Source organism: Selaginella moellendorffii, unplaced genomic scaffold (assembly GCF_000143415.4).
Source record: "Selaginella moellendorffii unplaced genomic scaffold, v1.0 SELMOscaffold_27, whole genome shotgun sequence".
Lineage (NCBI taxonomy): Eukaryota > Viridiplantae > Streptophyta > Lycopodiopsida > Selaginellales > Selaginellaceae > Selaginella > Selaginella moellendorffii.
In genome coordinates this window covers 1,712,902-1,734,876 of record NW_003314288.1, presented here as the reverse complement: position 1 = coordinate 1,734,876, position 21,975 = coordinate 1,712,902, and the positions used below count along the sequence as shown (strand labels likewise).

Sequence of the window (21,975 nt, the reverse complement as noted above, 5' to 3'; positions counted from 1 at the left end):
GGGTGGATCTCTTGCGGAGATTTGATCGGCTATTGTGGTTCGTTTTCTATGATTTTTATTCTTTTTTCTGGTTCTATGTTGTTTAGAGTACATGGTGCCCAATGCTTTTTGCAGTGGTGTGTGAGTTCTTTGGCGCTTTGGCAGCTTTCCCAGGCTTTGATTCCAAGCTAACATGATATTGCTTGTTTACGTTTTTAAAAAGAATCCAAAAGAATTTTGGCGCGCGCACGAACATTCCTTTAGACTTTAGGGTTCTTATGCTGCTGACATCAAAATGGCGCATTAACGCATGACCACTATTCCAGGTTTTGGATGTTTGTTATTTGGATCTTCTTGGGATGGAAATTTTCCAAAGCGCTTTGCTCCAAACGCTTAGATTAAGTTTGCCATCTCTAATGTGATAGTTCATCTCCCAACCGCCTATCCTTTCCTTCGACATCTCACCGATCAACTGACCAAACGTAGGAGAGCGAGGTGTAAGCGCAAGCAAGATTTTCAACATTTGCTAGCAATTTGTCAAATTTGTTCATTCTGTCAATCCTAAGTATACGGATTTTCCTGTCCTTATGAATCCAAAGTCGAAGATGACAGGACCTTTGGAATCAACCAAAAACTAAGTGGGCCTTGTTAGAAGTCGCTCTCTCTCCACTCTCTCGCTTCCCACTCTAGCACCAGGATAAATTCTAGTCTTTTCCTTTTTATTTCGTGATACCTATGGATACAATGATGTTCTTCATGAGTACCGTGATCTTCAAGTTCTTTGCAAGGAATCACAAGAGTTCTACATCATATCCATCGTAGTGGAAAAGGAATTTGATCGTTGGTTTATCTCAACATAACTACGAGGAAGCGCTGGAAGTCCATTCCACAGCTTCTTGTACTTGACATATTCGAAGACCTTCATCATCGAAAGGTGGCTGTAGTTTAGTGGTGAGAATTCCACGTTGTGGCCGTGGAGACCTGGGCTCGAATCCCAGCAGCCACATAATGATACCCTTTTGTTCTTCTCGGATTCGCAGCGCGTGAAAGCTCCCTCGTTTTAAGTTAGTAGGAGAAACACGTCTCGGACAGCAATATAAACCACAACTCCAAAGCTTTTTCTCGGATTTATCGCTCCAACGGTCAATGGCGGCCCCGACATCTCTCCCCGGCTTGATCCTCGCTATTGTCACAGCTGCTTGCTTCGTCCACTACTCAGGTACGCAGCGATTTAATCCATAGATCATCTAGAGAACTGCCTCGGACTCGATCGAGGAAGAGATTGCAGAGAAAATCGTCTAGAAATTTGCTTAGGACTTCTCTCTCGCTCCAGCACTTCTCTCTCCATTCACTCCATTCACTGTTGGATCCATTTGCAGGAGCTGCCGGAGGAGAAGCCCATCCGGACAAGTACCTGGGAATCAACTATGGAAGGCTGGGCAGCAATCTCCCCTCGGTCGATCAAGCCGTGTCCCTCATCGCCCACTCCACCACCATCCGCAAGGTAAAGATCTTCGACGCCGACCCCAGCGTCCTCCGCGCGCTCGCCAACACGAGCATCGAAGTAACCATCACATTCCCGGACGACCTCATCTACCGCACGGGCCGCCGCGCGCTCAACGCGTACCGCTGGATCCGCTCGAACGTACTGCCCTTCGTCCGCAGCGGCACGCGCGTCGCCTCCATTTGCGTCGGCAATGAGGTGCTCATCAACGTCGCCGCCAGCGGTAAGCGCGTCCCCAGCCAGCTGGTGCCCGCGCTGTACAACCTCCAGTCCGCGCTGCAGCGCTACGACCTCCACGGTATACAGCTCAGCACGCCGCACGCTCTTAACGTGCTCAACCCCTCGTTTCCGCCCAGCCGCGGCACCTTCCGCAAGGATCTCCTCCCATACCTCCGCCCACTCCTCCAGTTTCTCAACGCCACCGGCGCGCCACTCATGGTAAACCCCTACCCTTACTTCGCGTACCGCGCGGACCCCCGCGGCTCACCGCTCGACTACGCGACCTTCAAGCTCCGCCGCGGCGCCGGCGTTCGCGACAACCGGACAGGCCTCCTCTACACGAATCTCCTGGATGCGCAGGTAGATACTGTGTACGCCGCAATGGACGCCATCGGCTTCCCCAACGTCCGCGTCGTGGTGACCGAGACGGGCTGGCCGTCGGGCCCGGAGTCCGAGACCGGCGCGTCACCCGCCAACGCCGCGGCATACAACGGCGGCGTCGTGCGGCACGTACGGTCAATGTCCGGCACGCCGCTGCGGCCCAAGGTCCCCCTCGAGGCCTACATTTTCGCGCTGTTCGACGAGAACACCAAGACCGGCCCAGAGTCCGAGCACCACTACGGCATCTACCGCGCGGACATGTCGGTGTCGTACAGCATCGGTGTCCAGACCACCCCCGCGACGCCGTCGCCAAGCTCGGGCTCCTGGTGCGTCGCCAAGGCCGACACCGGCGTACCGCAGCTGCAAGCCGCGCTGGACTGGGCTTGCGGCCCGGGCAAGGCCGACTGCTCGGCCATACAGCCCGGAAAAGCCTGCTACGTCCCGAACACAGTGCTGGCTCACTCGTCTTACGCGTTCAACAATTACTACCAGCTGAATGGACGGCAAGCGAGCGACTGCGTCTTCGGCGGCACCGCCATAGTGACCAATACCAATCCAAGTAAGTGTCGCTTCTTCACCGGTGGATGATGTTTGCTTGCGGTACGTCGTTTGCGTCCTCTTCATTCTTTCTTCTTATTTATTTGCCTGGCTGCCTGGACTGCTCGCTGGCTGCTGCTGCGGCTGGATTCCACAGGTGTTTGTCTGCTCGCGAAAGTGACGCATAGGAAAACTTACTCGTTTTCTTACACTTGCTTGCACTCTGGCTTGCTACAGGCTATCAGGGTTGTGCATATCCGTCCTGAAATTTGGAGTAAGCTCTACGCTGGAGCCTGATGAGAAACAGAGGAAACGGCAGAGTATTATATTTACATTTTTTCCGTAAAAGACCATTCAAGACTCACCACAGTACGTAACTGTTGCAAACACATTTTCCACTGAGATGTTGCTCGTTCGGCGATGGTTCCAATCAGAAGACGTCCTCGTCATTTAAATAGGACGTCCTGTAGGTTTCTCTAAGCCGGGTGTCGCGATATTGCGTTTCCAGCTCAAACTTCTGCAAAAGTTTACGTCACGGGCTTGAAAGAAAGAAAGAATAACAAACCTGTATTTCACCAGAGCTTGTCACTTTACACCTAGAAAGAACCAGATTCCCAGGACGTGTTAGCAAGCCTGCCTCGATAACAAGCTCGTTCTCAACTTTCCGGATGGAGGACCATGTCCCTTCTGGAAGTAGTATACAGCCCTTCGCGTTTGTCCTCTCCACCGGATTAGAAGCCTCTAACACCATTTTGTTGACGCAGCCACATCCTTCAACCTGGAAAGCGAGAGAGTAAAAGCATATAAAACACAAGCAGTGCTGACTTACCGGCGAGAAGCTACGCCTGATAGTTTGCCAAGTCCCACGTAAATCCGATGGCTTGAGTCGCGGGCCCCCAGCGAAAGCAGCATGCCGGGTCAGGCAACTCTCCACAGTTTTTCCAGATTGGAAGGACTCCTCCCACTGCTCCTTGTAGACAGTGATCCCTTCCACAGGCATCCCAAGCTCTCCAAACTTGTGAAGAACTCTCATCCTCAGGCCCTCTATGTCTTCGTTTACTAGGCAGTGCTCCACCACCACCTCATTCTCGTTGTCCCAGACCGCTACGTATGAACCGCTGGGATGGAACGCTAGAAACTTTTGCTTCTCGGCCTTCGCCTCGTCCAAGGCTTGCTCTTGGGTGCTGTAGATGGACACCGTCGTTGCTCCACACCCGACTGTGGGATACAAGCGAAGCGTCTTGTTGTAGAACCTTGGAGGGTCTCCATCCGCGAGAGTGGCACAGTAAGTCTCCCAGTCGCAAACTTCCACCTCCCATTCCACATACTCTTGCGGGACTAGCGCCGATGGAAGCTGCAAAGGCTTCCCCTCGCGATCGAAATCCACAGCGGCGCCACTCCATTCCCCCGACGCATTCTTGGAGAAGGTTTTCCAGCCCACTGCGAAGACAAAGCGAAGGTCGATTCGATCCATTCGATCGAATGCCCAACGAAAAGATATCATACCTGGCGATCGAGCTCCCGCCTTGGCGACCTCCGAAGGCGCCGCCGTGCTACAGCCGAGGATCACTCCTCGCCGGGCGCGCGGAATTCTTGGAATATCGGCCTTGGGACAAACCCTAGGCAATGGGAGGGAAGACAATGCTGCTATCGCCATTCGCGCTGGATAGGGTTTTTGGGATGGCGCCCGATTGAAATCCTCTCTCGATTTCTCTCCTCTGATTGTCATGTTCGCTTGGATTTCGTGGATTCTCGGCAGCATCTTCGGCGCCAGGAGCGAGCAGCTCGTCGACAAGCTCGACATTCCGGCGGATTCCAAGCGCTTCGTCGCCGCATTGCGCGTGCCAGATGATCCCTCGTGCATTGTCTACCTCCTCACGGCGCAGGTACTCTCGGAAAGATCGGTGAGGGATGTGAAGCAGCTTGTCGCGGCTGCGAGGCCGCATGCCGTGCTCGCGGCCGTGCAATCGCACAGGATGCTGGAATTTCTTGAGGAGGAGCGGATCGCCAGCGATTTAGATCGCGGCGTCGTTGTGCCGGATTCTTTTCTCGACGCCTTCACGGATTTCTCTACCAGGGGTTACAGCAGCGAAAGCTTGGCGGTTTTCGACTTCCAAAGGATCATCTTTGGAACGACGTATCATGGCTACGTTCTCGCGGCGAAGCACGCAGCGTTCCAGTCCGGATCCAACTTCGGCGTTCTTCAGGTCTTTCTCGCGGATGCTCCGGAAGCACAGCACCAAAGTCCGGACAACTGGAGTCTCGCATTCTCGCGCCATCTGCCATCGACCAGCCGCCCGGAATTCGCTGCTTCGTTCTTCCCGATCTTTCTCATGCTCGACCAGCTCAACGATAGCATCTGGCCTCGCACTCACGGATCCAATGCCGTCGCTGCGGCCGAGAGGATCATCGCCGACACCGCCGCAGGGAAGGAAGTAAGCAGAGAGTTGCTCGACTCGGTTCTTGGATTCAGGGTGACGCTCGAGTACTTCCGGCTGTTACAACACGATATCTCGAGACGAATAGCCATGAACGCTCCGCCACCTTTTGCTTCGTCCTACACCGGGCTTCCAGACCAGGAAAAATGCGAGGTGCTTCTCACGCAAGCTCTACAGAGGCAGGCCAAGCGGTCCAAAGTCGTGGTGGCGGTCTTGGATGGATCGCAGGTTTTGGGAGTTCGGAAATACTGGAACGTCTTGGTGCCACCCGAAGCCGCAGCCATGTCCGACTCCTTCGTGTTCTCGGCTGGGGATGATACAACCAGCACGGAATTGGACGAAGCTGGGGGTAACTTAGTGGCGCTGGGAGCTGGGGCTGCTGTGGTTGCCGGGGCTACGAAGTTTCTCTCGAGCAAGGCTCCCGTTCTTGCTAAGCTTCCATGGGCGCCATTCTCGCCAGCGCGCACTTCGATCGTCCGAGCTTTCGTCGGGCTCGCAAAGAGAAAGAGCATCGGGGCAGTGCACTGGTCCTTCTACGGTCTCATGCGCCAGCGCACGGGGATGTCTTCGCTGAGGCGGCCATGGGTGGTGTTTGGAGGAAGCGTTGTAACCGCGGTGGGACTGTTCTACGCGGACGACCAGATCGGGGGTGCTGTGGAAGCGGTTCCATCGGCGATCTCGGTGGCTCGACTCGGAAGGGGGCTCAAGAACTTGAAGAGGACTGCTGCCGAGGCCAACAGTGAGACAGTGGACGATCTCTACGGCCCAGCGTATCTAGCTCCCAGGCTGTTCGACTGAGATTTCGTCCAAGCTCGCAATCACGGGTAACAAGTTTCGTTTCAAATCTATGTGAGCTGACCATGAGAAAGTTTTTTGTTTTCCTGATAGTAGCACAGGGATGTACATAGATCACGCCAAGGTTCTACTCAAAATCTTCTCGGCACACAAGAAAAAACGAAGGAGATATAGAAGGAAGCTCATTTTTGTGAGACTCAAAAGAGCTAGTCGAATTTTAAATTTGAAATTGGCCGCCAAGCGCGTGAGTGTTAGGGTTCTAGGGGTGGAGCGTTGGCGGCATCGCTCTCTTTGTCGTGGCGGCATCGACTCGAGATCCATCGCCCCCTTTGTCATGGGGCGACGAGAGTGCGGGTGCCGACAGCACAGGGATGGCGCCGCGTTTCGACTAACGCGATGCGCGCCTCCCGCTTGTCGTCTTCACAGGAGCGCTGTTCCAAGTATTTTTCTTTTCTCTCCTCCTTCTTGAATGAGGCTGTGTCTAGCGGACTTCCCTCTCGCTTGTTTTCAACCAGCACAGATTATAAGCGCTTCTGGGGAAGTTTCTTTTCTCGAAGGATGCTGAATGGTCTAAACAATGTTAAAGTTCAAGAAAAATCCTGGAGGGAAGATCAAAGAGAAAGTGGTGTTCAAGTTCCAATTTCACGTTACACGGGTATGATCTCTCTCGCTATAATTCGCTTTACATCCTCGGTCCTTCCTTGTGTAACAGGTTCCACCGGCTGGATGGGAGAAGCTTAAAGTGTCTCTTATACCACAGGACACTGGAAAACGCAGCAATAAAACCACCAAGGCTGCCGTCGAGTATGGATGCTGCCGCTGGCCCGATCCTCTCGTGGAGACCACGAAACTTATACAAGACGCACAGTCTGGGAAGTATGACTCTAAGCTCTACAAAATCGTTGTTGGTGTGGTAAGGATTATGAGCTCTTTCTTTATTGTGTTGATATGGATATGTTCTTCATCACAGCGAACAAAAATTCTCGGAGATGTTACCATTAACTTGGCTGATTTCGCAAATGGCCCATCAAATTCACTAGCCGTGCCCCTCCAAAATTGTCGAGGAAATACGCTCCTTCACGTATGCTCGATTTATACTGTTTTGTTTCTGATTTGACACTAGCTTGGTTCTTTATGTTGCAGGTAAAAATCAACTCTTTAACGTCCTTGAGGTGATAATACAAATTTTAGCGAGGTTAGTCATAAGAGTCTTTCGTTTTTATCTTTGCAGGAAATCGCGAGAGCTTAGTGTTCAAGATGAGCAATCCTCTGATTCTGAAGTCGATGTTGACAATATTTCTGTGGCGTCATCCACTAGCCAAGCGCTTAGTGGTCCTGTTCAGAAGTCGGTTTCTTCACCAAGAGTGAGTTATTTCTCGAACACACTTAAAGGATGTGAAACCTCTCTCTTTTTGCACAGGATAATGGGTCGTCGCTGCGTGACACCGATCTTGAACCATTTACACCTAGAGAATTCAACGGTAGCGTCAAAGAGTTTTTTGGCGACCCTCCTTCTCCAGCTAGCTCTGTAGGAGGCTATGAGCGAAGAAGGCGCAGGTTCAGTCAGGGGTCATTTCCAACAATCTCTTTGGAGCCCCAGCTTGGTAGAACAGGTAGTGGCTCGGGCATGAGAAATATTGAGTCGCTTAGCAACATGGACAGTGACACTCCCAGGAGCATTATGAGCGTGAGGTCGTCATCTTTTCGAAGTAAATCGCCGATTGAAGCCGAGGCACCAGCTCCAGATAAATCGATTCAGGAGCTGCGCATGGAAGCCGTAACATGGCAAAGACGTGCCCGAAATCTGAGTATGGAAGTCCAGAAGCTGAAGCAGGAGAATGGTGGCGGACCAAAGCAGTTACTGGCAGATAAGCTTAAACTAGAGCTGCAAACTGCAAAGCAGGAGCACGAAGCTAATGAGCAGAGACTGCGCAAGGAGGCCGAAGAATTAGCAAGGTCCATAAGCGATTTGAAGATGGAGCTGTCCTACGAGAAGGAAGCAAGCCTGAACGCGAGCATGCAATTGAGAAAAGCTCAGGAGTCCAACATGCAGCTCGTACTGGCGATACAAGACATGGAGGAGTCTCTAGAGGAGCAGCGAAAAGAAATGGAAGAGCTTTCTTCACTCAATCACAACCTTGAAGCTTCTGTACATGCTGCCAAGACTCGAGAAGAGAATCGGGAAAGTCAGTGGTCTGAGAAGCTTGTAGCTAAAGAAAACACGATCAAAGGCCTGCAAGCTAAGCTTGAGGACTTGAGGAAAAGTCGGTCGGAGATTAAGCGGGAGCTGGCCACTGACGACGAGGTGAGCCAGAGTACCGAAGAAATGGCTAAAGAGTTGAAGGAGTTGACGGACGAAAATATGGAGCTGATATTCAAGCTGAACAAGGCAACTAAAGAGTTCGACAAGCAAAATAACGATGACCGTCAGGAAGTGGAGAGGCTCAAGGCTTTAGTAGACGAGCTCGAGAAGAAGCTGGCAGCAACTGAAGAGTTTCATCAGGTTCAGCACTCCAGCAATGAAAAGCTTATGGTCCGCCTTCAGACTTTAATCCAGGGCTTGAAAAGTGCTAACGTAGACTTGGAAAACCAGCTGAGAAGCTCGGATGCCGATATTCAGAGCTTAAACAACCAGTTGGAGCGTGCAAAGTCTGAGCTGACTCTTGCCGGACAGGAGCAGGAAAGACTAACGAGGCTGGTGGAGGAAGCAAGCACAGGAAAAGCTCAACTGGAATCTGAAGTTTCAGCTTTGATGTTTCGAGCACAGAAGCATGACAGGGAAATGTCGGACTTGTTGCACGACTTCAACTCTAAGCTGCTGCAAGTAACGGATTTAGAGGCCAGGATTTTACAGCTCGAGATGCTAAACAATGGCTTGGAGATGAAGATGCAGGACTCCCAAGAGCTGGACAAGTCACGCATTCTGGATTTGGAGTTACAGGTGTCAACGCTTGCGAGCAGTTTAGAAGCAGCGGATGCGCACAGGAAGGAATTAGAAGAGAAAGTAGTGGGCTTGGAAGTGGAAAATGATGGATGGAACCGCAGCTTTGAGGAATCTACTAGGAAAGAGGCTGAGAAGCTTTCAAGTCAGCTGGACAGTGCAAAGATGGAGTTCGACAGGCATGTTGCGGAGTTGGAGGATGATTTAGAAAAAGCGAGACAGGATTTAGAAGCGCAATTGAGCAGATCGAAGAAAGAAAACGTCGAAGTCAATGAAACGGTCACGAGAAAGGACGCAGAGGTTCAGTTTCTTGTATCAGAGCTTGAAGCGTTGAAACTACAACTTAGTGCGGAGCAGGGCCGAGGTCGGGAAATCGAAAAACAGAAAGCTGTACTTGCTGCTACGATGAACGAGTATAAGTCGAAATGGATAACGTCGGATACGCTCTGTGAGACGCATTCTCGTGCCCGAAGGGACCTTGAAGCGCAGGTGGAAAGATTAAAAGCTGAACTTTCCAAGGCCTCTACATCCAGTCATTCTTTGCGGTGCCGCATCAGAGAACTTGAGGAAAGTCTATCAGAGTTGACGGCAGAACATCTCAAGACAACACAAAACATGGAGGAAGAAAGTAAATTGGTTGCAAAGAAGATTTCATCTTTAGAGGCCGAGAGGGAATCATTGAAGTTAGAGCTTGAAGTTAGTCAAACAGAGAAGGTTGTATTGGAGCGTGAGGCAGTGCATATTGCAAAGGAGAAGACGGCTCTTGAGACTACAAAGAATTGCCTGGAGCTTACTTGCAGTGAGCTCAATATGAAGGTTGGGAAGCTGGAAGAAGATCGTGAGGCTCACAGACTAGCAGAGGAAAAACTGGAGCTACAAGTAAAGGATTTGACTGATACGCTTAGAAGTCTTGAAAATACTTTGGGAATGCGGGAGAGCTGCATCAAGGAGCTGGAGGGGACTTTAAAAGTCACGGAGAGCAATCATAACGAGGCTGTCAAAAAGCTTGCAAGAGATGTTGCTGGACTAGAGGAAGACAACGTGAAGCACGTCAAAGAAATATCTATGCTACAAGAACATTTGTCCACGCTGACAAGCGAGCTAAAACGCTGTGAGCTAGATGCTGAAAGCAGAGATGCGCGAAGCAGAGGAGAAATGCTGGAGCTTGAAGAGAAGGTGGTATTGCTAGAGAACGAGCGTGAGGCTCTTAAGCAGGATGGACGCAACTTGCACATGCATATCGGGGTTCTCAAGGGTGACATAGCGATGCGGGTTGGCACCCAAGGTTTGCTGGAAAGACGAGCCAAGGAGCTAGAAGATCAGATATGTAGCACGGTGGAAATTTTAAAGGAGTGCCAACGTGAGAAAGCTGCGGCTGAAGATCACAACAGAGAACTCGAAGCTGCAGTAGAAAAATGGGAACGTACTGGGCAGGAGCTAGAGGGAACAATCGCAAAACTGGAAGGAGAGAGGGATGCTCAAGGTCTGGCACTGAAGGACCTCGAACTGCAAGTCAAGAGCCTTAAAAGCACAGTCAGCTCCCTCGAAAATTCTGGACATGTACGTGAGAACCGTGTCAGAGAACTTGAAGACACCTTATCGATCACTGAGCAGTCCGAAAAGAGGTTGACGGAGAAATTAGAAGAGGACCATGTTAAGCATGCTGAGGAAGTTTCAAGTTTGCAAGAAGATGTGCGCGCTCTGACGAGGGAGCTGGAAAGCTGCAAGTGCTATGCAGAAGAGACACAATTGCTAAACAGCCAAGAGAAGTCGAGGCTTGAAGAAAAGGTGCTACAGGTTGAGAACGAGCGTGATGATCTCCAGCAGGATGCACGGAACTTGGAAGCACAGGTGGAAGCTCTCAAGAACGACATCATAGTGCATCTTGGTACTCAGGAACTGCTACAGCATAGCCTACAAGGAAAGCTAGAGGAACTTCTCGGCTTGGAGTCCAAGGTGTTGGTTCTAGAGTCCGATTGCAACCTACTCAAGAACGACCGGGACGGCCTGGAAATGCAGGTGGCAGATTTCAAGCACCAGGCCTTGGACAGTGCAGTGTTGAACGGTGTGCTACAAGATCAGGTGGCCGAGCTGACTGCCACCCTCAGCAGTATAGGCCGAGAAAGAGACGCTCTAATGGAGTCGTGGAATGCGGAGAAAAACAAAGCAATCCACGCCGAGCAACGGCTGGAAACGTTTGTTCAGGACAGAGAAAAGCTAGAATGGTTTTTGCAGCAAACGGAAACCATTGCCCGACAGATGTCACAGGTCGAAGCAGGCGGACTGTCTCTAGAGGCAACGCTGGAGGAAGCACGCCAGAAGAATAGCCAACTCGATCACAATATAGAGAAGCAAGAGATCGAGGCAAAAGATATTGGATGCAAAGTTGAGCAGTCTGTCGCAACTCTCTTCAAACTTGCCAGTCAGATGGAAAACGAGATGGAAGATATGAGGGTTGCCAACAGGGACTGCGCTTCGAAGCTGGGCAAGTGTGAGCAAGAAGTTCTGGCTTTGAAGGTCGAAAATGATGCGTACAAACCGGAAATAGTGGATTTGAAGACCACTCTATTAAATCTTAAGCAGGACAAGTTGGCTTTAGAAGCGAGGATACAAGATTTGGAGGCTGAAAAGCTGAGGCTGCAATGCCAGGTTCAAGTTCAACACCTCCAAGGGCACACCGAGAGTGAGAAATTGGATTTTATTTCGGCAAGGCTACAAGCTCTTCGATCTAATCTGGACAAAGTAAGCGAGAGAAACGTGCTTCAGAAAATCGAAGAGCTGAAGCGGGAGTACAAACAAGAGGAAGCTGACGTTCATGACAAGTTAATTTTGTTGGAGGTGAGAAGTTACTTTTCATCAAGGAATCTAACATCTCAAGTCTTGACACTCTCCAGGTTCAACTTTCTTGTAAAATGAATGAGATTGAAGCATTGAAACAAGAGCACCAAGAAAAAGATGCTACACTTCAAACTAGAGTCGACTATCTGGAAACGACCATGGGACGACAAATGGACGCTGGTCTTGAGCAATTCCAAGTTGAGGTATGACTTTTGGTGTGCAATGCAACACAAGATTGAAATTACAACTTTGTAGGTGGCAAGGCTTCAAACGCAGCTAGCGCTCTGTGCTCAGCGTGAACGTGACTTGGTGTCAAAGTTAAGCATGCAGGAGATATCTGAGAAAGAAGTTTGCCGGTTACAACAGGTTGGAGAGCTTCAAGGTTTATCGAGTTATTGACTTGGATGTGTTGTGTTGGATGCAAGGCAGGTGAATGAACAGCTTGAGATCACCGTGATGAAATTGAGAGCTGTGTCTGAATGTGGCAATCTTCTTGATAGAGTCCTAACACTGGAAACAGAATTGGCTGAGGCCTTAGAAACAAGCAGAATCTATAAGTCCCAGCTCCAAAAGTAAGCTATATGGAATTCTTCTCTTCAGAAGCTAATTGTGTTGTTTATTTGTAGTTCAATTGCTTCATCAGACAACGTACAGCAAACTGATGTTGGCATCGAGAAAATATTGTCAGATTTGAAGATGTACATGCGGAGATCATCAGAATTGCAGATGGAACTAAAAGACATGCAAGATAGATATACTCAAATGAGCCTGAAGTTTGCTGAGGTTGTGGCTGAGAAAGAGCAGTTTAGTTTTGCTTTGAAAAATTTACAAAAGTCATCGGAAATACTTAGAAAAACACCATCTTTTTGAACTGAGAATGTTTTAAGTATTTATTACATTTCTAACTGATTATTTTTGCCATAATAAATGCTACTACATCCAAAGAATTCTACAAATTATAAAATTTAGTTCAGTGCTAAACATTTTTTAAAGATTTTTTGGTTTGCTTAAGCAAAGTGAGTAGAATATATTTGGAAATTCTAAGATATTTTAACATTTAATGGTTCCTATTCATTTAGATCAATCTTGTGTTTATAATATATGTTTATAATTTATAAACCTTCCTAAACACTTCCTAATAGATTCTAGTTTATTCTATTGGTTGATATTCAATAAAATTAATCTTGTGTTTATAAATTATAAAATTCCATTTGATTAAATGGATTAATAAATATGAGTAACCTACCAAGTAAACCAAGCATTGTTGGATGCAATGTGCAGAAAATTATTAGTCAATATCTTGAATTTAGTAATTATTAAATTTCTACTTCCATTTTCTTAAAACGTACTTTGTAAGCTTAATAAGATTTAGCAAGTTTTGAAGGTTTTTCCTTTCAAAAGTTTGCACTACAAATAATTCTAACAATAGTTTTGACTTTGCTCTTAACTGATTTTCAATTCCAAAAGAAAATTATTATGTTAATTCATTTAATCTAAACCTATAAAACAAAAATATTATTTAAGATCAAAGGTTTGCAAAATTCTTCCTTTTAAATTTTTTATCATTTTAAATTTATATAATGCATATATTATCTTTCTTAAACTTCTTAAATTACTATTATATAATTATGGTATGTGTATACAGCTATATAAAACTTCTAATTGTGAGGGCCAAGTGGATAATTACAATGTTGTATATTAATATTAACATAGTGGGATTTTGGTAGCTATCGGATTAGTTTCAATCCAAACCACTCACTCTTGTATATAAACTAAGGTTTTTGGGTTAATTGATATGCACATTTTTTATATTCCCTTTTTATATTCCATGCACTCACATTGATGGAGGTGAGGGGCACCTTTTAATTGTCCCTAAGGAGTATTTGGATTTGGGATTTTGGTTTAGATTTAGCTTTTGCATTATTTAGATTTAGCTTTTTCTATTTTCTTTCTTTTGTTCTTTTGTAAGCGACTAATTTTTCCATTCTACTTTAGTCACTTAACCACACCTCCGACCACTTGGAGGAGTCTCATTCACAACCTCCATAAGTCCCATTCAGGACTTGGGGCTTGCTAGCCCCGAGAATGGCATCCATGCCACTCAACCTTTGCACTTGGTCCAAGTGCTCCACGTGTCCGATCCCATGACCGACACCCAAAGGTACCACTGACATCTCGGCCCGTTACGCTAAGGCCATACCCATTCACCTTTGCTGCGCAAATGGTCCAATACCACTTGCATCACCATCCCGTCTCTCCAAGACTGGGCCATCTGTCTATGAGGGGTCATCCTGGATCCACTCCTTAGCATCCTTAGGATGCCCACAGACCTGGGGAATCGCCTTCCCCAAAGTCCCTTTGTCAGTTCCTACCAAGTCCCTTTCTGCCCCTGGCCGTGTTTGCCAACACTGCCACTGGATCGAGGCCCACAGGCCCGACCACTAAGTCCCACGGTCCTCTGGGACTTCCTCACCACACGACTGTGTCCTTGGTCACTACCCCAGAGGACTGCTCCTCTTCCTTTCCACAGTCTGGGCCTTTGGGACGACATTTCGGAACACCGTGGCCTTACGCGAGCCACCTGGGTACTCTCCCCACCTATCGCCTTTAGGTGCTCTAGCCATGGGCTTAGAGCGAGGTTCCATTGAGCCACGCCTGGTATCCAAGTAGGTAGTGCCACCCACACTTGGACTGGGAGCATCGGCCAGTCGATCTCCCGGGGGAACTAGAGCCGGCTCTTGAACACATCACCAAGCTACCCCGCTTGTCGGTCTGTGTTCACTCTAGTCTTGGACTTCCCAGTGGGCAGCTCATCACCCAACACTGGGTCTGGCCTTCCTGGGCCAAACTGGCCTTTCCTGGCCAAACTGGCTCCACTGCAGTCCTCCCCCTACTATACTTTTGGGGCTCACCAAACCCCCCAGGGTCTGGGAGACGAACGCTTTGGGCTTTCACCCTCTCAGGCTCCGGACTCGGACTCGGACTCGGACTCGGACTCGGACTCGGACTCGGACTCGGACTCGGACTCGGACTCGGACTCGGACTCGGACTCGGACTCGGACTCGGATTCGGACTCGGGCTCGGGCTCGGTCTCAGCCTCGGCCTCGGTCTCGGTCTCGGCCTCGGTCTCGGTCTCGGTCTCGGTCTCGATCTCGGTCTCGGTCTCGGTCTCGGTCCCGGTCTCGGTCCCGGTCTCGGTCTCGACTTCGGACTCCATCTCGGACTCCATCTCGGACTCCATCTCGGGTCCATCTCGGGTCCATCTCGAACTCCATCTCAGACTCCATCTCGGGTCCATCTCGGACTCCATCTCGGACTCCATTTCGGGTCCATCTCGGGTCCACCTCGGACTCCATCTCGGACTCCATCTCGGACTCCATCTCGGGTCCATCTCGGACTCCACTTCGGACTCCAACTCGGGTCCATCTTGGGTCCACCTCGGACTCCATCTCGGACTCCATCTCGGACTCCACTTCGGACTCCAACTCGGGTCCATCTTGGGTCCACCTCGGACTCCATCTCGGACTCCATCTCGGACTCCACTTCGGACTCCAACTCGGGTCCATCTCGGGTCCACCTCGGACTCCACTTTGGACTCCAACTCGGGTCCATCTCGGACTCCACTTCGGACTCCAACTCGAGTCCATTTCGGACACTCCCACGTGTCATGTGTTGGTCCTTTTGGGTCCTTTTTTGGAGCCTCGCCTTTTGCTTGCTTCGTGCTCGTTCCTCGAGCACTTCGTTGGGAGTTCCACTCCCGCTCTTGACTTTTCAAGTAGGAGCTTTTGGTCCAAACGTGTTACGCTCGTTTGGCTCTCGCTTCGGCCACTACCATGTGGCGCCCTTCCGGTTCCACTTTGGGGCCTAGGGATTTTGTGTCTCACAACTCCACCACCCATAGACGAAGTTCGATGTCCTCATCGAACGGTAAACCCTTTCATAAAGTAATACCCACACGTGTTACCATTTCCATCCTTGACACCTAGCCAATCTTTGTCTATGGTTTGACATCAAAGGCTCACCACGCCTTGTCCATCCTTTAAGGAGCGTAGTCTCTCTAACTTAGAGACTGATTGGACCACATGTAATGGTTCTCCCCTTTTATTGGTTTAGTTCTCGCTAAACCTCTTAGAGACCCTTCTCTAAGTCAATCCCACTACTCCTTCTCGAGTAGTCTCAATTTCCATCTATTGAATGTTTGCACCTTGGAACTTTTACTCTTTTGACTTTTTGGAAGTCAATTTTCTAGGTGTCTCCAACACCTTGCATTGCACAGATTGTGCAACTCCACTTCCCTATCCTAGGAAGTTCATTACTTGAGGGCACCATCATCCTCTCTTCTATCTCGTGCCACCTTGGGCACTAAGTTCCATTTATCATACTTTGTGCTAGGGCTGTCCATGGCCCTATCATTTGGCTACCTTATCGCTCCCTCACTTGGAGCCTTTACTTCGCCAAATTGGAGCACTTAGGAATCCGTCCTTGAAAGTCCGCTTCCTTTCCCACAAGCTGTTAGCATCGAACACATTAGTGTTCCTTGGCTAACTTTGCCATTTGGATCCCTTCCATTAAATTCCATGGCCCAAACTTTGGCCACTAGTCCTTTGCTCCTATCCTTGATTGTTGCACCCAACAACATCGGATCGTTACCTCCATTTTTGAGGTATCCTTTCGGTTCCATAGCAAAGACTCTTCTTTGCCAAGTCCGGAGGATGTTCACCCCTAGTATGTCTCTTTAGCATATTCTGCTATGGGCTCTATCCATGGCCCAACTTCGTGACCCTCCCATGGGTCTTTTATAGAGACTACTTTCCTCGGACTCACTATGCCATCGGACGGACATAGTTTATTTCCCTTAGGTGCTCTTCCCACTTGGTCATCACGACCAAGCCACACCATCTTAAACAGTTCAATTTCAACATTTTGAACCAGGAACTTCATTCCTTAGCCAACCAAGGACCTTGTCCTTATCTGGCCATAAGATCACCTAGTGATCTCACCTTGGCACCTTAACAGAGTTGCCAAGAGGTACTTGGTCTTCTAGACCTCCAAGTTGTTGACTATAACCCCGGGGGCATCCCCCACACTTGGCGGTGCACCCAAGCTAGCCCTTACGGCCAAGGGTTCATAGCAACTGAGATTAGGTGTCCCCATCTCACTCACCACGACCTTGGTGCCACTTGCACCAAAGTGTTCAAGTTAGATATGCTGAGCTTTCACACTAAGCAATCTAACCGTGCATCACGACTCCGAGGCATCCCTCGCTTGGCGGTGTGCCCAAACCAGTCTCCCCACTGAGAGTCCATGACCACCGAAATATGAGTGTCCTCATATTCCAAACCATCACCACGCCCTAGTGATTTGGGACTCGAACCCAAGCACTAGAGGGTCGGGACTCAAACCCAACCTCCGTATATGCATCTACGGACGGCATCACACTAGATGCCTGGCGTGACTCCCCACGCCGGTGCACCAACCTATTTTTAAAGCGCGCTACAGATCACAGCTTAGGAACCTAGTTCCTCCACACTGCCAAGTTCTCTCACTTGATATGTCTGTGATCATGCATGGACTCCTCCATGCTCGGCCCCATGGCCCACCCTTTTTGAAGTTATCACCTTCAACTAGGGTCTTTGTTCCCCCGACGTGCCAATCTCACTTGGCAAGTCCTCCGACCATTGTAACATGGTTCCTGCATAAGCGTGAAAGTCCTTGACCATCGACTTTCGTTCAAAGCCTTCTCTTTGAACACTCGGGAACTACTTCCCTAACCTTGATAACCTTGCCTCATGGCAAGCTTCAAGACCACGCTTCTGCTGCGCCACTCTGATTTCGCGCGTTCCATGAACCATTTACACTTGGCCTTTCTAGGTACTACGCTACCTAGAATCGTCTTTGGGAACCTTGAAGGAACTCTGTCCCTCTGCTTGCTAAGGCATCCCCTTTCGCAAGCTTTATAGTTGCCATATAGTCTAACATGGACAATTCCATATTTTAGACTTTCCATGGCATCACGGTTGCTAGCAACAACATCCTCGAGCACCCTCTTGATTCTCCACCCCCAACTTTCATAACCACTGTTGGATATGCCCTTTGATTTCTATGGTTCAATTCCATCCCAATACTACTTGCTTTTGGCTTCACACCTTTCCTTCGGTCATTCTCCTCCAGACCAGGAGGATAGCTTTGCACTTTCTGTCATGCTTTAGCAAGTATTCTTAGGGATGGACCTACCCAATAGCCTAGGGAGTGGTTCCTCAATCCGGGTATGCTCACCTTATAATCCCACACACTGGGATTACATTGTTGCTTATGGGCCTTTACATGCCCATCACTAGCCTTGCCAAAATTCCATTTTTGGCTTTGTCCAATTCGGGTAGACAGTCCTCTCCTGTCTCCGCAACCTTGGACATTTGGATAGCACCTTCTATCCATCATTCGCTAGGGACTTAGTCCCTTGGGCTTTATCCATTGCCCTCGCGACATCAAACACCACCTTCTGGTGTTCTAGAGTGTCCGGGTGTCCCAATGATGGCTTTCTTGACAATGAGTATTTCCTTTTATGACATTGACTTACTATATTGCAACACAAGCAACTTATCCCCCGTAAGGGTATATCCAACTTCCTTATGCTATTAAGAAGTCTTGGGTAGCTACCTTCTACCCGTTTAACCAGTTATTTTGCACCTCTTGCTTAGTTGCCTTATAGTTGTCAAGTCCTACAACTCATTGCTTGGTGCTTTCACACCTCCATCATTATCCGGGTCACCACACTCCAACTGCATGCTCTGCAGCTTAGGCTATGCTATTCCCATTTCCATTGGGATTCCTTTGGCAAGGGGTTCTCATGAACCCACCAACATAGCCTCAAGGTATCACACCTTGGCACATTTGGTGTCTCCACACCATCGGGTCCACGAGCCTATCTCTATGACATTTCCCCTTCGTGTCTAAGTCTTTGCCAAGACCAACACCGCTCTTTCTCATGCCAACCATCCGTTAGCACTGCACCATAGAGGTCACACACAACTTTATGTCAGAGTTGTTTTCTTCTGGGAACACCTTTCCCATGACTTTAGCATGGCACATTTTGCCATCGATGAGATACTCTCTGTTCTCACCCTTGGATCCTATGATCCCCCCCCATCCTTTGTGGGGTACAACGCACCTCAGTCCAAATGCTTCATTCAGTCCTTTTTAGGACTCTACTTGAGTCGTCTAGCAGTTTTGGACTTGGTTAATCCACCGACCCGTAAGGTCCTACTTGTGAGGCACTAGCTCACTGGAATACACATCTTGCATTCCGGTCCTACTCAAAAGGACTATTTTCACAAGTGTTACTCCGACACTTGATTTTGTTCTCTGGGGGCAACCTTTGCCCCTTAGGACTACTTGTCCATGTGATGAGAATACCAACTCATCCACTTAATACACCCCCAACTCCTTGGGTTGTTCCAGCATTTATTAGAGGTAGCCCCGGCCACCATTTCAAGGACTTGAGTCCTCTTCCGTATTTGACCTTCCACGGTCATTACCTTTGGTCTCACATTCATGAGCACCAACCTCAACTATATGAGGATAATCTTGTGACTCCTTTATTGTTTTGGAGTCTCTATCTTTCCCGTGATCCCAACTTTAGTTGTTTACCACAACAACCTAAGCCAATTTGCTGAGACAAATGCTCATCCGGATCACATCCTCAACTCAATAAGGAAAACCTTGCACTGTTCCCAAGATCCCAAAGTCGTTCCATTATTGGCACTTCTCTATCCACCACCTCGTCTACAAGTTCACACATGAACTGTAATGGAGAGCCATGTCTTCCCGACATGCTACTTCTCAAGGATAGACCCACTCCTTGGACCTTCCGATGTCAACACTAGTGGTGATATACTTGAGCACCAATAAAAGTCAGACTAAGGAACAGCTCCGATACCAAATTGTAAGCGACTAATTTTTCCATTCTACTTTAGTCACTTAACCACACCTCCGACCACTTGGAGGAGTCTCATTCACAACCTCCATAAGTCCCATTCAGGACTTGGGGCTTGCTAGCCCCGAGAATGGCATCCATGCCACTCAACCTTTGCACGTGGTCCAAGTGCTCCACGTGTCCGATCCCATGACCGACACCCAAAGGTACCACTGACATCTCGGCTTGTTACGCTAAGGCCATGCCCATTCACCTTTGCTGCGCAAATGGTCCAATACCACTTGCATCACCATCCCGTCTCTCCAAGACTGGGCCATCTGTCTACGAGGGGTCATCCTGGATCCACTCCTTAGCATCCTTAGGATGCCCACAGACCTGGGGAATCGCCTTCCCCAAAGTCCCTTTGTCAGTTCCTACCAAGTCCCTTTCTGCCCCTGGCCGTGTTTGCCAACACTGCCACTGGATCGAGGCCCACAGGCCCGACCACTAAGTCCCACGGTCCTCTGGGACTTCCTCACCACACGACTGTGTCCTTGGTCACTACCCCAGAGGACTGCTCCTCTTCCTTTCCACAGTCTGGGCCTTTGGGACGACATTTCGGAACACCGTGGCCTTACGCGAGCCACCTGGGTACTCTCCCCACCTATCGCCTTTAGGTGCTCTAGCCATGGGCTTAGAGCGAGGTTCCATTGAGCCACGCCTGGTATCCAAGTAGGTAGTGCCACCCACACTTGGACTGGGAGCATCGGCCAGTCGATCTCCCGGGGGAACTAGAGCCGGCTCTTGAACACATCACCAAGCTACCCCGCTTGTCGGTCTGTGTTCACTCTAGTCTTGGACTTCCCAGTGGGCAGCTCATCACCCAACACTGGGTCTGGCCTTCCTGGGCCAAACTGGCCTTTCCTGGCCAAACTGGCTCCACTGCAGTCCTCCCCCTACTATACTTTTGGGGCTCACCAAACCCCCCAGGGTCTGGGAGACGAACGCTTTGGGCTTTCACCCTCTCAGGCTCCGGACTCGGACTCGGACTCGGACTCGGACTCGGACTCGGACTCGGACTCGGACTCGGACTCGGACTCAGACTCGGGCTCGGGCTCGGTCTCGGCCTCGGCCTCGGTCTCAGTCTCGGTCTCGATCTCGGTCTCAGTCTCGGTCTCGGTCCCGGTCTCGGTCCCGGTCTCGGTCTCGACTTCGGACTCCATCTTGGACTCCATCTCGGACTCCATCTCGGACTCCATCTCGGGTCCATCTCGGGTCCATCTCGGACTCCATCTCGGACTCCATCTCGGGTCCATCTCGGACTCCATCTCGGACTCCATTTCGGGTCCATCTCGGGTCCACCTCGGACTCCATCTCGGACTCCATCTCGGACTCCATCTCGGGTCCATCTCGGACTCCACTTCGGACTCCAACTCGGGTCCATCTTGGGTCCACCTCGGACTCCATCTCGGACTCCATCTCGGACTCCACTTCGGACTCCAACTCGGGTCCATCTCGGGTCCACCTCGGACTCCACTTTGGACTCCAACTCGGGTCCATCTCGGACTCCACTTCGGACTCCAACTCGAGTCCATTTCGGACACTCCCACGTGTCATGTGTTGGTCCTTTTGGGTCCCTTTTTGGAGCCTCGCCTTTTGCTCGCTTCATGCTCGTTCCTCGAGCACTTCGTTGGGAGTTCCACTCCCGCTCTTGACTTTTCAAGTAGGAGCTTTTGGTCCAAACGTGTTACACTCGTTTGGCTCTCGCTTCGGCCACTACCATGTGGCGCCCTTCCGGCTCCACTTTGGGGCCTAGGGATTTTGTGTCTCACATCTTTCTTTTCAGGATTTTGGTTTTGATTTAGCTTTTTACATTGTCTAAATCTCTTTTTCCTTCTAACTTTTTGTCATTTCTCTTTTTTTGCTCTTTCCTTTTCGTTCATCTTTATGGCAGATTAGCAATCTCCTTCTTTGACTCTAGAGTAGTAGTTGGTATAATTGCTTGATACTATGCACTTGTAATTGAACAACCAAACTTAGTTGATGGTGGCATTCATGGCATGTGGTCCAACTCCTTCTGCTCTTGGTGTCAATCCTCGTGTTCGGCCAGAGTTTTTTCATGGGAATCCTGGGGATGATATGTACCATTGGTTCGATCACTTCACGGTGATTGCCACATATCATTCTTGGGATGATGCTTGATGTTTGCATGAGTTTCCCACGTGTCTCCAAGGGACGGCACTACAGTGGTACAATGGTTTGAGTGCAACCACTCGTAGGGATTGGAGTATTCTCCCATATATCTTCAAACGCACATTCGGACATGCTGATGATTGTAATGATGCCTTCCAGAAATTACATCATTTTCGTCAAGGGTCATCTGAGTCGGTGATGCAATTTGGCATTCGTTTCTGAAGCTTTTTGCTTTGTG

The 21,975-nt window shown here is 49.4% G+C and overlaps 4 protein-coding genes and 1 non-coding gene across 7 annotated transcripts; 4 read left to right on the top strand and 1 right to left on the bottom strand.

The window, feature by feature from the left end:
* The first annotated feature begins 913 nt into the window (after window positions 1-913).
* TRNAH-GUG lies at window positions 914-985 on the top strand. The gene has a single exon. It is a non-coding gene; the product is annotated as a tRNA-His (tRNA).
* Window positions 986-1,021: 36 nt separating this feature from the next.
* LOC9629591 (glucan endo-1,3-beta-glucosidase 7) lies at window positions 1,022-3,198 on the top strand. Its single transcript, XM_002975412.2, has 3 exons — window positions 1,022-1,198; window positions 1,359-2,642; window positions 2,858-3,198. Exons 1-3 carry the CDS (start codon window positions 1,126-1,128, stop codon window positions 2,884-2,886), a joined length of 1,386 nt encoding a protein of 461 aa, XP_002975458.1. The 5' UTR covers window positions 1,022-1,125; the 3' UTR covers window positions 2,887-3,198.
* LOC9629590 lies at window positions 2,902-4,277 on the bottom strand. Its single transcript, XM_024680335.1, has 3 exons — window positions 3,450-4,277; window positions 3,186-3,398; window positions 2,902-2,913 (listed from the first exon to the last, which is right to left on the bottom strand). Exons 1-3 carry the CDS (start codon window positions 4,275-4,277, stop codon window positions 2,902-2,904), a joined length of 1,053 nt encoding a protein of 350 aa, XP_024536103.1.
* Window positions 4,278-4,282: 5 nt separating this feature from the next.
* On the top strand, window positions 4,283-6,093 carry LOC112348224. Of its 2 annotated transcripts, none has more exons than XM_024680369.1 (2): window positions 4,283-5,882; window positions 5,950-6,093. In XM_024680369.1, exon 1 carries the CDS (start codon window positions 4,348-4,350, stop codon window positions 5,854-5,856), a length of 1,509 nt encoding a protein of 502 aa, XP_024536137.1. In that variant the 5' UTR covers window positions 4,283-4,347; the 3' UTR covers window positions 5,857-5,882; window positions 5,950-6,093. The 2 variants fall into 2 exon arrangements, with proteins under 2 accessions (XP_024536137.1, XP_024536138.1); XM_024680370.1 differs by having other exon boundaries at window positions 5,947-6,093.
* Window positions 6,094-6,275: 182 nt separating this feature from the next.
* LOC112348221 (myosin-2 heavy chain-like) lies at window positions 6,276-12,126 on the top strand. 2 transcript variants are annotated; one of them, XM_024680365.1, is made up of 9 exons: window positions 6,276-6,508; window positions 6,566-6,766; window positions 6,824-6,934; window positions 6,997-7,025; window positions 7,085-7,217; window positions 7,274-11,632; window positions 11,689-11,835; window positions 11,888-11,998; window positions 12,058-12,126. In XM_024680365.1, the coding sequence occupies exons 1-9, from the start codon at window positions 6,431-6,433 to the stop codon at window positions 12,067-12,069; spliced, it is 5,181 nt and encodes a 1,726-aa protein (XP_024536133.1). In that variant the 5' UTR covers window positions 6,276-6,430; the 3' UTR covers window positions 12,070-12,126. The 2 variants fall into 2 exon arrangements, with proteins under 2 accessions (XP_024536133.1, XP_024536132.1); XM_024680364.1 differs by lacking the exon at window positions 12,058-12,126 and having other exon boundaries at window positions 11,888-12,051.
* Window positions 12,127-21,975: the final 9,849 nt, after the last annotated feature.

Coding starts and splice junctions, on each gene's coding strand:
- LOC9629591 (XM_002975412.2), top strand. CDS start 1,126: ATGGCGGCCCCGACATCTCTCCCCGGCTTGATCCTCGCTATTGTCACA. Junction 1,199..1,358: donor TTGCTTCGTCCACTACTCAG/GTACGCAGCGAT, acceptor ATCCATTTGCAG/GAGCTGCCGGAGGAGAAGCC. Junction 2,643..2,857: donor AGTGACCAATACCAATCCAA/GTAAGTGTCGCT, acceptor GGCTTGCTACAG/GCTATCAGGGTTGTGCATAT.
- LOC9629590 (XM_024680335.1), bottom strand. CDS start 4,277: ATGGCGATAGCAGCATTGTCTTCCCTCCCATTGCCTAGGGTTTGTCCC. Junction 3,399..3,449: donor TCAGGCGTAGCTTCTCGCCG/GTAAGTCAGCAC, acceptor CTCGCTTTCCAG/GTTGAAGGATGTGGCTGCGT.
- LOC112348224 (XM_024680369.1), top strand. CDS start 4,348: ATGTTCGCTTGGATTTCGTGGATTCTCGGCAGCATCTTCGGCGCCAGG.
- LOC112348221 (XM_024680364.1), top strand. CDS start 6,431: ATGTTAAAGTTCAAGAAAAATCCTGGAGGGAAGATCAAAGAGAAAGTG. Junction 6,767..6,823: donor ACAAAATCGTTGTTGGTGTG/GTAAGGATTATG, acceptor TCTTCATCACAG/CGAACAAAAATTCTCGGAGA. Junction 7,026..7,084: donor AACTCTTTAACGTCCTTGAG/GTGATAATACAA, acceptor TTATCTTTGCAG/GAAATCGCGAGAGCTTAGTG.